Source organism: Aythya ferina (assembly GCF_964211825.1).
Source record: "Aythya ferina genome assembly, chromosome: 9".
NCBI lineage: Eukaryota > Metazoa > Chordata > Aves > Anseriformes > Anatidae > Aythya > Aythya ferina.
This window is the reverse complement of record NC_140305.1, coordinates 14,503,872-14,515,658: the sequence shown is the minus strand read 5'-3', so window position 1 is coordinate 14,515,658 and position 11,787 is coordinate 14,503,872. Positions and strand designations below refer to the sequence as shown.

At 42.5% G+C, this 11,787-nt stretch overlaps 1 protein-coding gene across 5 annotated transcripts in view; it reads right to left on the bottom strand.

Annotated features, from left to right (window-relative positions):
• The window catches only part of YEATS2 (YEATS domain containing 2), a 48,559-nt gene that overhangs the window by 22,294 nt on the left and 14,478 nt on the right, over positions 1-11,787 (bottom strand). For 3 of the 5 annotated variants that reach the window (XR_014696215.1, XM_084530292.1, XM_084530293.1), the window contains exons 11-16: positions 10,261-10,500; positions 8,206-8,364; positions 5,640-5,743; positions 2,874-2,981; positions 1,521-1,694; positions 8-266 (exon numbers count right to left, since the gene is read on the bottom strand). Coding sequence is in view for 4 of the 5 variants with exons in the window: in XM_084530292.1 (XP_084386418.1) it covers positions 8-266; positions 1,521-1,694; positions 2,874-2,981; positions 5,640-5,743; positions 8,206-8,364; positions 10,261-10,500 (1,044 nt within the window). In the remaining variant the exon portion in view is untranslated. The remainder of the gene's footprint in view (positions 1-7; positions 267-1,520; positions 1,695-2,873; positions 2,982-5,639; positions 5,744-8,205; positions 8,365-10,260; positions 10,501-11,787) is intronic. The other 2 variants (XM_084530294.1, XM_084530295.1) reach the window with 2 other exon arrangements.

Genomic DNA, 11,787 nt, shown 5'->3' with positions numbered 1-11,787 from the left:
ACTCTACCTGATCCTTGAGATGTACTTTTCTGAGCACCTGTGGAAGCAACTTGCGCCTTTGTTATAGTCTGCACAGGCTGAGCAACAATTGTTCCTCCACCTCCACTCACGATGGCTTTGGCTACACCTTGAGTCACAACCTGTTTTGGACCAACAGCCTTTGCTACTGAAGAACTAGATTTTGCCACAAGTATCTGGCCACCACTGATAGCCACCGCCTGTTTCACTGTCGACTGTAAAGCAGAACCAACTGGAACGCCAACAACCTGCAACAAATAAGTATTGGGTGATGTGCTTCTTGCAAGAGGAACCACTTGAAATCTAGCTGGTATGCTACCTCCATCTCTAGACATTTCAGGATGCTTTCTACATGTCTACTCATGTATAAAGGCTATGCATTCTGAAACAAAATTAGATTGGCAAGAGGCCAGCTCCAGGTAAAAGGCAATAAACTGTTAAACACAGTCAGGATTTCAGAGTAACTACAGAAGACTGAGTACATTCAAATTACAGAGCAATTTCATTTTTCTCTGATATATAAACAGCAGATTTGTTCCAACTGAGGATAAGGCTTGCCTTGGTGAAATAAAGAAATCCAAAGATTTAGTTTCAACACATTCATAGGAACAGACTCCCTGGGAAAACTATGGCCTCAAATTAGAACCTGCCAAGTGCTTCAATTTTGTCTGTTGACAATATCCACAGGCAAACACAGAGTTTGCATACCTGCTCAAACAGTCAATGAACTGTTGAAAATGCAAATATGTATTTACTTATGCAAAATTCAGCCCTCCATATGTAGTCCCTTGTGCTCGGCACATGATTTCACCGTATCTATCACGCAAAGAGGCAAGAAGGGAGAGAACTTCTGACATCACTAACATCTCCATCTCAGAAAGGAGACAGAACACGTTAAGGTTTCAAATACGTACATATTTTCCTGCTCAGAACATGCTATAAACCTCTGTCATCTTGTCACTGAACATTTTGGATGTCTTCTGAGATGCTGCGTCACCCGTCACGGCAGCACTGCAATCACTCGGGTAGGATTGCTTCCACCTTACACTGGCTCTATCCCAGCCCTCACCCCTACCCCTTATTTATCCTGCTCTTTTTTTTTGTTGCAGGCATGTTGTCCAAGGAAAGAATTCACCTCCTGTTAGAGAGACCTGGATGAATTTCATCAAGAGCTGATGATTGCAGCCAACTTTCTGGGTTGTCAGGATCCAGTTCAAAACCACCTCCACCCCACTGTTGCAATGGGCTAGACAGAGATGGGAGATGTTTTCCCCGAACAACAAAATGCAATAGTGCCTGCTCACTCTGCTCCCTTCTCAAGGACAAAAGCTAAGCATGACATGAGCCACTCTGTGCACAGGAGGAAACTAGCCAGTTGGGGTGCCCCTGCCTCTTTCTGAGATGGAACTAACCCCACGCCCCGAGGACAAGCACGAGGTGTTGCAATGAAACTACCCGACAGATGGCCTGCACCAACCCAAAGATGCCCAAGTGCCTCATACCTTAGACTGTACCGTCCCCTCGCCTGTGCTCACAACTGGCTTTTGCGGTGACAAGGCTAACATGTGGCTTCCTTTTACAGTGACATACTGCTGCACAGAGGTCTGCGGGGCTGTCGCTGTTGCTGGTAGCTGGGGTTGCTGGGGCAGCTCTCCTGGTTCCTGCTTTATTATCACCTTTTAGATACGAAGAAAAAAAATAAATAATGCCACCACAACAGGAAAAAAAAAAGTAACAAGCAACTCTAAATGACTGGGAGTCATTTCTGGAACAGCCTGTGTGCCCTTTCTTACAGACAACAGCCAGTAACTCAGATGTGGTTCTCACACACCATCAAGGGAACTCTAACTCACCTCCCAAACCTAACATGAGGGCTGCTCCCAGCACAAAAGTGTGCGGCGGGTCTGTACTTACAGAGCATTCCAAATTTGAAAGGCGCTTACAGAAATTAAAGAACCACAGACAGTGGTAATAATACTACAACTATTGGTTCTACTCACATACTAACATCACTAACATCTCCATCTCAGGAAGGAACCAGAACACTTTAAGGTTTCAAATACCTAAGTATTTTCCTGCTCAGAACATGTTATAAACCCCTTTTTTTTCCCCTCTATCTTACAAAATTATAGCTAATATTATAGGTGTAGATATAACCAGATGTAGATACTGTAACTGGTTAAAGACCATATTACTCTCTTGTGTGTAGCTCGACATGACAATGTATTTCTCTGGAACAGGCCCTAAATCTAAATCACCAAACCTAAATCACTAAACCTAAATCACCAAAATCAGCAACTCAGGAAAGGCTGTTGATTTTTTTTGTTTGCTTTTTTATTTTTTTTCCTTTTTTTTTTTTTTTTGGTAGACTGCTGTAGATACTGTAACTAGTAGGAAGCATTTTTTCAACTTTTTAGCCGAATCATCAAATATTGCCTAAAGCCTTAAATTCAGTATGGTAACATTTAGGGAAATGTACACACACATGGCAACATCTGACACTCAGAAATCACTAGAACATTTTGTTAGAAACTCCTGACGTATCTTCTACTGACTACTTTTCTGTATCCCACCAAAAAATAACTTTAAAAAACAGCCTCAATATGACAGTGATTCAAAGAAAAAACAAGAAAGGATGAAAGAGATGATGAAAAGAAAGACCACAGGAACAGCAGAGCCACAGGAAAAGAAGTCAAGATACATCTTTTGAGAGGTGATAGAGAGCCCTCGGCAGCAAGACACATTGGTTCCAGTTAAGTTTTACATGCACTGGAAGTTATACAGTCTGTGGCAAAAGTTAGCATGAAATGCTAATACTGTGCTCCTTGTCCAGGCACAAAAGCCAAGAGGAATACCTTTGTAAAAGCTCCAAGTCCTCCAGTGACTGATTTGGGGCTTTGCACCTTGGAATGACTCCCAATGGGACAAAGGGGTGGCATGGTGGCAAACAGGGAATCCTCCTGCTGCAAATAGGAAGATGTGGCCAAAAAAAATTGGTGAAACATCCAACAAAAGAAAGAAAACAAGTCATTAGTAACAGAGGGTAGCATGGACAAGCTGGGCAATCCCAAATAATTACCTGTACAAATAAGCCATTTCCAAAAATCAGTCAACATTTATGTAACAAGAACATAATTTATTTAATACAATTTGCTTAATTAAAATTTGTTTTCTAGATTGTATCTCCAACAGCAGTAACTGTTTCTTACCATATCATACACAAATAAAAGAAATCAACGTGTGTCCCCCAGCAGCTTTTTATACAAAGCATTTCAGAGCTGCAAAATTAAGGCAGGCTAATAATTGGCCTATTTTAGCCTTGAGACGGGAAGTCTGGGTGAGCATCTTATCGATGTGCAATAAATACCTGCGGGAGGGTGTGAAGATGACAGAGCTCAATAGTATGCAATGAAAGGACAAGAGTCAATGGGCATGAATTGAAATGCAAGAAATTCTGTTTAAACATAAGGAAAACCTCTTTCTTCCTGTCCCCCCGTCCGTCCCCCCCCCTTTTTTTTTTTTTATGGTGATTGAACACTGGAACAGGCTGCTGAGAGAGGCTGTGGCCTCTCCAGCCTTGTAGATACTCAAAACCCAACTGGACACATTTGTGCATAACCTGGTCTAACTAACCCTGCTCTGGGCAGAGAAGTCGCACTGCATGGTCTCCAGATGACCCTGTCTCCTCAACCACTCTGCCAATCTATGCCCGATCTCAGAAAGAGAAGAGTATCTGAGAAGAAACAAGTTATGGAGAACAACAAAAAAATATATATCCAATTTAATCTGCAAGCAAAACTATCTCAGATACTGATGGCACAATCTTCTCAGGCAGAACTCATGAATTGGCACAAACAGTGAGGCTACCTACCTACATGGAATAAAAAAAAACATTTCTACACCTGCAAAATGGTGCATCTGTCATTCCTCAATCCGAGGCTGGTTGAGGCATCACGTGCATCTGAGGAAGTCTGGCCTTATGTTTTGTTTAATTAAAATAATTGTACTCTTTTACAAGCAACGTGAACTCTGAGACCGGTTTCACAACTATTTAGTCCATCCTGGGGTTGGATCATGACCAAAAAGGCCTCGGACTCTAAACCAATGCTCCTACCATCTTCCTTGTGCTGACACACAGCTGAAAATAGGTTCTTTTTCAACCAGAGGAATTGTTTGCTCTGGTTCACCACATAGCTACACAACTGCTAGCAAACAGGAAAAGGTGTGAAGATAAGTTCAGAGGCACAACCAGACTTTTCAAGAGCAGCGTGCATATTGGGCATTTTAAAGTCCCTAAAGGAACACAGGCGGAAGTAATTTTAAAAACTACCAAGAACACTTCCACATAGCGAAGGGATGAAAAAGTGGTAAGTGAAGCATAATCTCTTAACATCACATTGAACTATCACACATCCCAACCTCTATGAAGAAATTACCAAATTATCACTTTTCCACTAACCAGAAGGCATAAAATCAAGTCATGGACATAAATCAAGTATATTTCTGTTTACAGTTAGGATTATTATTTTTTAAAATACCTTCAGATTTTAACTGACATTGCCCTGGAAATACAGAATTCCAACTTTTATTAATGATATGTGCCTACTTTGACTCTCTTAAAACCTTACAGAAAGAACTGTCCCAAATCAGTGAAAAATAAATCTTTTGTTTTTGTTTTTTTTTTAACGTTAAGTGAAATCCTTAACATCCAGGCTCTTAAAAAGCAGAATAGCCAGCTGCACACCTGACATTTAAAATGCTACTCCAAAGTAATTGCTCCCGAGAGCAATTGTCAACACATTTTTCTTAACAGATGTAGGACGCATTTCAGTTCCAAATGTGAAACCATTTGCTCTCTGCAGGCTGACTGAAAAATCTCCACCCCTTCCCCACCATATCCAGGACTAACATTCTTGTGACTCAGAGACAGGGAAACGCTCCTGTTTTCAGCAGCACACCCACCAGATGCTTTCAGAAAGAACCTCACTGACGCCACTTGCCTGACAGAAATATCGTTCCTTGTGCAAGACGTGGGAGAGGTTTTATCTGAGATAATTCAGCTCCATACCTTTGGGGCTTTGCAGCTAGAAGCGTGAACCTTATTCATCACTGTTTGTTTATACATTCAGTTACTCTACTGTTTACATGAACGTTTTTCTAAATGTAGGCAGTTGTAAAGCCATTAAATGACCTATTTTCAGGCTGCTAGGAAAAGCTGCTGCACAAGATAATGAGCCAAGTGGAGGTTTTGAGGTAGGCACCTCTGGTTTAATCATATACTGTCACTAACAGAGTGAAAAAGATCAAAGTCAGTTAGAGAAGAGCTCTCTTGACAGATAAGACATTTTGCGAGCTATGCCCTTTACAGATTTCCCTGTAGAACAGCAAAAAAATGGTGCCTTTAAACAGAGGAGTAGGCAAGTTTAATTAGAGCTGCATGAATCAACGCTATCATCTTGTATAACCACCACGTTCTCAGGGGTACAGCTGTTTGAGTAAATCCTCATATGAAATGAGGACCAAAAGAGTTGCCTGAAATGTAGAATTTATAATACTAAAAAGCCGTACTGAATAGGAAGCTGGGTTTTAAACAGAAAGTATGCACCTAATAAGAACATTACCTTGACAGCTGAGGTTACAAAGCCGCTCCCATGGGTCTTTGATACAGGAGATCCAGTCCTGTGAGAAGCCTGACAAACATTTGTCAGTTTGCTGGTTGGGCTCCCTGTGCATCGGGAAATAAAGCAGATTTCAGGTAAGAGCTGAATCTATATTGCCCCTGAGGTACACATAACGAGGTCGGTACATCAGTGGGAGTTAGCATGGGCACAAAACGAATCAATTTTCATTACAAATGTATTAGGTCTTTGTCTCCATCACCTGTATGAAATGAAAAAGGAGACTGCAGTGTTTGTTAAGAGTTTCTCACTTGTACTTCCCCCCAGGTGGCTCTAAAACCCAACGTGGCTCCGTGATGCTCCTGCACAATTTTCACATACAGGATCCACACCCCAGACAACTCCCTGTCCACTCAGAGCTCTCTGCTGCAAAGGGTCAAGTAACTCCTGGATAAGTGAGCATAGCAGCTACTAGTGAGAATTCAGGCAGAATCTGCTGATGCAAACATAGCTCCCTCCACTGCCCAGAAACCCTCTGAACCTACGCTAGCCTTAAACACTGGTGTTGGGAAGGTTTGAAGGAAACTGGGAGGAAAAAGGAAGGTCAGAAAAGGAGGGACACTGGGTGAGGAGTAACCAGAGGAATGGACAGAGCAAGGCAGGGAAGAGGAAGAACTAAAAACGAAGAACAAAGACAGGCTCCTGTGGCTAAAGAACGCTGCTCCTGAAAAATTGTGCCACAGCACTGCCCTCCTCCTGCACCTGAGATGGGTGAGGGAGTTCGGGCACAAAAGGTCAGCGCTGAACTGGCCCTGTATTATTAGGGTATGAATACAACCTGTTGCTACTTAACAGCACTTTGGTTACTGCTGCAGGTTTGATTTTGTAGCTCCATTTGTTTAAGAGATGCCACAGCTCACACATGAAAACACAGTCATAGTCTCTCACACGGTTGTTTTACAAACTGCACTTACATTTAAAAGTAAACTGTGCAGCCATTTCTCAAAACAATGGGATTTATAAAGTCTGGCTTACACAAAACATGAAGTTTCAGACCTTAGTCCTTTTTTAAATATGATCAGCAGTTTTATCAAAAAACATCCTGGTGACTTTGTCCATACGCATTACCCTCAATCCCACCCAGCTCCCAAAGCCCAGTCCCACATTCCCCTTGTTCCACATGGGGTCTGGTGACGTGGCTATCCGACAACAAAACAGTTTGGGGAGGGGAAGGTATTAATTTCCTGCTCTGCTGCTGATCTGATTTGGCTGATGTAGGATAAAGGGAAGTGGCAGGACTACAAGGGGAAGGAGAGACAGCAGGCAGTTTCTTTCAGGCCAGTCTGTACTTAAATAACACTGACGTAGTGGGAAAGTGCACCTTTAGTGGCATTCAGACTTGCACGTCCAAACCACCTGGTACTTCTACAGATCTATCCTCTGTGCAAAAATCACTACTATGAGAATATGAAAGTTACCCAAACCATGACAAACCACGTATGCAGAACAGACAGTCAGGCTGAAGGTAAAGGAAGAAACAGGAGAAAAGCAAAATGAAAAGCCCTACTGGTAAAAGAGCTTCAGCATTACCAAGAAAGACCCAAAACACACTTAAAACATTCAGCTGTGCTTTCCCTACTAAACCCCCTGTGATGAAATTAAAATGTGCACAACATGGCAGCTGTGTTCCCTCACAGAAAAGGGAACATTACCAAGAGATCTATTTTTGCATTTTTACAGCCATGCACAACGACCACTTTGTGTCACACGGACACTGCAGCTCAACACACAGCTCTGCAGAACCATTCTGAGATGCTGGTAAGCACACACATCCACAAACAAGTGTGCTCTTAGAAAGCCATTCTTGGCCACAAGTTGTAACACATAAATGGCTTTTGAGTGATTTTTCCTCCAGCACTTCCACACAGATTAGCAGTTGACTACCACAGCCATCACCCAGTCTCCTGGGGGTCAGTGCTCTTCCCCTCCTGGCCCTAGGCTTCTGTCCTTTTTCAATGCACCAAGGGAATCCAGTTAGAGGAATCCAAACTGGCTGCATTCAGACCAGCTAGAAGTTGAGAGCAGCAACAAGAACTAACCTCTGTTCTCCTGGTAACCTGGCTCTATCAACCATTTCAACACGCTTACAGCATAGGACTTAGGACTAGACCCGTAAGTTGCTGCCAGCTCCCCATGCTCTTTGCCCATGCCCAACACAGAGTCCTCACCCAAGCACCCGCGTGCCATTTCTGTTTAAAACCTCCGTTCATCACAACCTCAACTCCCCTTCCCTTTTGGCTGTACAGATCAGGCTCTCTCTAAATAGAGATCTACGAATTCCCTTCAGGCTTACACCATGTGCTGTTCCCTGAAGGGAGTCAGTCATGTTAAGCTCCACCATACCCTCAACCATGCTCCAGGACACTTAAGCAGCACCACCACTCTTCCTTTGCTGAGTACTCTTGTAACAGCACAGACTGAAGCGCAGTTATTGCAGTCATCACTTAAAAGGGAGAGCAGATTGGATGGGTAAGACTAAGTCACTGCCTTCTTTGATCACACTACACACCTGTGCTTGTGGCTGCTGCTCCAACCATCTGTCCAGGCTTGTCCACAACAACATACGGGTTATTAATGACTGAACTAGCAGAGCCTTGCTTCATGTGCACCGGAGTGGAGGTTGGGGTACGAGGTAGCGGAGATGGACTAGGGGTCGATATTGGAGAACCTTCAGAAAAAAAGTCCAATGCTTCTATCTTGTAAATGTTGTGAGAACACAAAAATACAGCAATAGTACTTGTACAAATGGTTTAGAGAAGGAATATCTTTGAGGATGCATTTCCCAGCCTGAGACAGATGTTAGGATTTAGAGAAGAAAGGGTGAATAGAATGAAAGTTAAAAGGAGTGTAAAGCACTACGGCTCATACCTACCCCGGACATTCTCTGTCTGCCAGGACAAACAGGGTCCAAAGGGAACTTTAGAAGCTACCTAGTCCACCCCTGAATCCTGAGGTGGATTATCATCATGTAAATCATTCTCACTGCCAATGAGTCCACCCAATGAGAAGAAGAAAGAGAGCAGAGTTCCTTGATGTGTGCTCTCTTTCCCTCTTGGAGCCCATGCTGCAGGCACCCCAAGCCAAGAACCAAGCAGCTCACACAACAGGCTGTGTGATACAGCAGCTAGCAGGCAGGCCAGACCACTCTTGTCTCTTCATTGCTCTCATTACAGCAGAAGACCTTGAAAGCAAACAGTATAGAATGTGCATCTTCTGGTTAAGAGGACCAGGATAGAGAGAGAGAAACAGAAGAAAAAAGATGCACAAGGGGGTAAGAAAGAAATGCAGAGATAAGGACAGGCAAGAAAAGTCATCAGAGAAAGAAGGCAGCAAGCATGCTAAACTTCAAGTGCCTGTCAATCTGCTTTCTTGGCAGCAATTGACTATTAAAATGGAACATAAATGCTCATCAAATAAATTCTTTTTCTTATAAGCTGCTCTAGAAATAGGAAAGGGGTGATTTTTCTCAGCAGACAGAGAGCCTTGGAAAATACTTTGCAGAGCAACGTTTATATTGCAAAGAGCAACAAAGAATAGGATTTTAAGAAATAGGATTTTAACAAGGATTTTAAGAAAGAGAGGACGCACTATAATTATTGCTTTCTGGACAGCCTTGGAGAAAGATTAGGAGTAGAGCTTATTGGGAAAGAAGAAAACATTTGGCATAGGTTCAAATATAAATCACTAAAACTTTGAAGGTATCAAGGAGAAATATTGAAATTTTGAATAAAAAAAGCACACTTGAGGAAAATGAGCTGGGAGCAAGGTGACCATTAGAAATCACACACACTGATCACCTAAGGTGCTACATCCTCTAACCTGAACACCAGAAAATGAAGGAATGTAGCGGGTCATCTTTCAGCTTCATAATATTTGACACAGTGAGCTATACATTAAAACTTTTTGATGTAAAACATCATCCAATGGATGGCACCATGCCCAGGCAGGGAAGGGACTGTATGTAAAGTGAGTAAACAGCACCTTGACCGTGTTTGGCTGGGAAACTATCAAAAGATCATCACATTGCTCACTGCAGTCAGCTGAAAAATTAATGCAGAGGCTGCATGTCTGGAAGAGGAAGACCGAAGTTGTTCCATCTGAGGAGATATCACAAGTATAAGAGGGACCATTTGAGTGAACAAGGTTGAAAATAATTTGCCAAGTAATCAGAAAGGGATTTCTTCTTAATCTTTCCCCGTTGTCTGAAAGAGGGAGGGAGAAGAACGGCTTTTTCCCACATACAAACAGCCCGCATGGAAGTTGTGTCCTTGCCTGGGCCTTTCTATGGGTAGCAGTCCAGTTAAGGACTATCATTTTTGCACCTAAAAGTATTCATGAAAAGGGAGAGCACAGCTCTCATCCCACTTTTGATCTCATGTGAAGTATTTCACACTTGCGTTTTTTTCCTTGACCATTAAGAAGTGTGTTCAGCTCCTTACTCTAGTTTCCTACTGCCTGATGTTCAAACATTCAGGCAATCAGGGGAAGGACACAAACCGAGTCCAGCTTGTTCAATCTCTTGCTTTCCAGGGTGAAGCACTCAGATAGGTAAACTAACATTCACCTGATACAATCTTGCAACTCATGGTGATAGGCTGGAAGGATTTTCCGGGTGACTCTGCAGGGCTTGGAATCTGACCTTGAGGCACTATTTTACAGCTAGCTGCAATGGGTTGGAAGGCTGAATTTCCATGAGAGCCAAAGGGAACTTTCTGGGTGGCTAATTTGGTGGGAGTCCGTTCTATCGAAGATGGCAGGGAATAAAACGTGGCATGTCTTTCGGTTTCAGCATTCCCAGGGAATCCTGATTAAAACAGGGAAAAGAAGAGAAATAGATCTTAGGCTGAGACATCTAATTCCTTACTGTGCTTCTCTACACAAACAAAACAAACGTATGACAAATACCCTCTGGAAGGAAGGAAGGAGAAAGCAACTGGTGGGCAGTGCTCAACAGGGAGAAAAAGGTGTGAAGGGAGTTGCTTCTGCGCACATCTGTCAGGTTTGTCTCTGAACCAAAGAAAAAAAATGTGAACATACACAGCCTGTTCAGCTTTGGTAGGTCATCAGCCACTTCTTACACATTTTCTTTAAAAGACTCTTCCACTGACAGAAAGCCGTGGATAGTGTTGTGTCCACAGACAGGGTTTCACACAACTAATACAGAATTTCCTTCACAGGAAATCTTGCAGTGCATTTTTTGGAGTAAGAGCACGAGGAAACCAACTGCTGCCTTCTGACCCGGGCTAAGGAATCAGTCTTACCTGATGTAAAAGGAGGTTATTTAACCTTGACCTGATGAGAGAAGCCACTGCCATTTTGCCTAAGAAAGAGGCAGTTTTACCTCCTTTCTCCACCTGAAGGTGCTGCCCATTTTCATGTTTCAATAAAACGGTGTGCATTTAAAATTTGGCTTCATTTCCTCATTTTTAGCTTTGCTGCCATAAGAAAACACTGAACTTAAACAGCATTCTTCTTGCTAAGCCAGGACAATGCCCCTGGCATTGCACCACTGAGCAGAAAGCTCACCATGCAAGACCTGAGCATTACAGCCATTCCTTTAACACAGGAATTCAGGATAGATTACTAAAGGAATGAAACCGTGTTGCATGTGATCATATTTTGAAATACAGTTGCTGTTTCCAGCAAATTTCTCTCACTAAATCATACAAACCATAAAGACCTCCTTGTTTCTCTGAGCAGTTAACTGAGATTTGTCCTAATATTATATATTACAGAAAAAAAAAAAAAAAGAAAGAAAAAAAACAGTATCAGAGGCACAGTTTTTAATACTTCCCACAATCTAGAAATCAGAATAGCGTGCTGAAGTGGCCAGTACCTAGATTGCTTCAGGCAATTCCAATGATGCTACAGCATCAATTGCCAGCACATTGCAGTGGGCACTGCATTTCCAGATCTTACAGGTGGGAATGAGACCAACAAATATACACTAAGTCTTCCACTCTCTACTTTCACCATCACAGTTACACAAAAAGTTTTTCCTCAAACACATCGCATGTTAGGAACCAACAAATATAACTGAACACATCATTACACTAATTCCTTAAATGTATCCACAGTCCCCAAGACATCC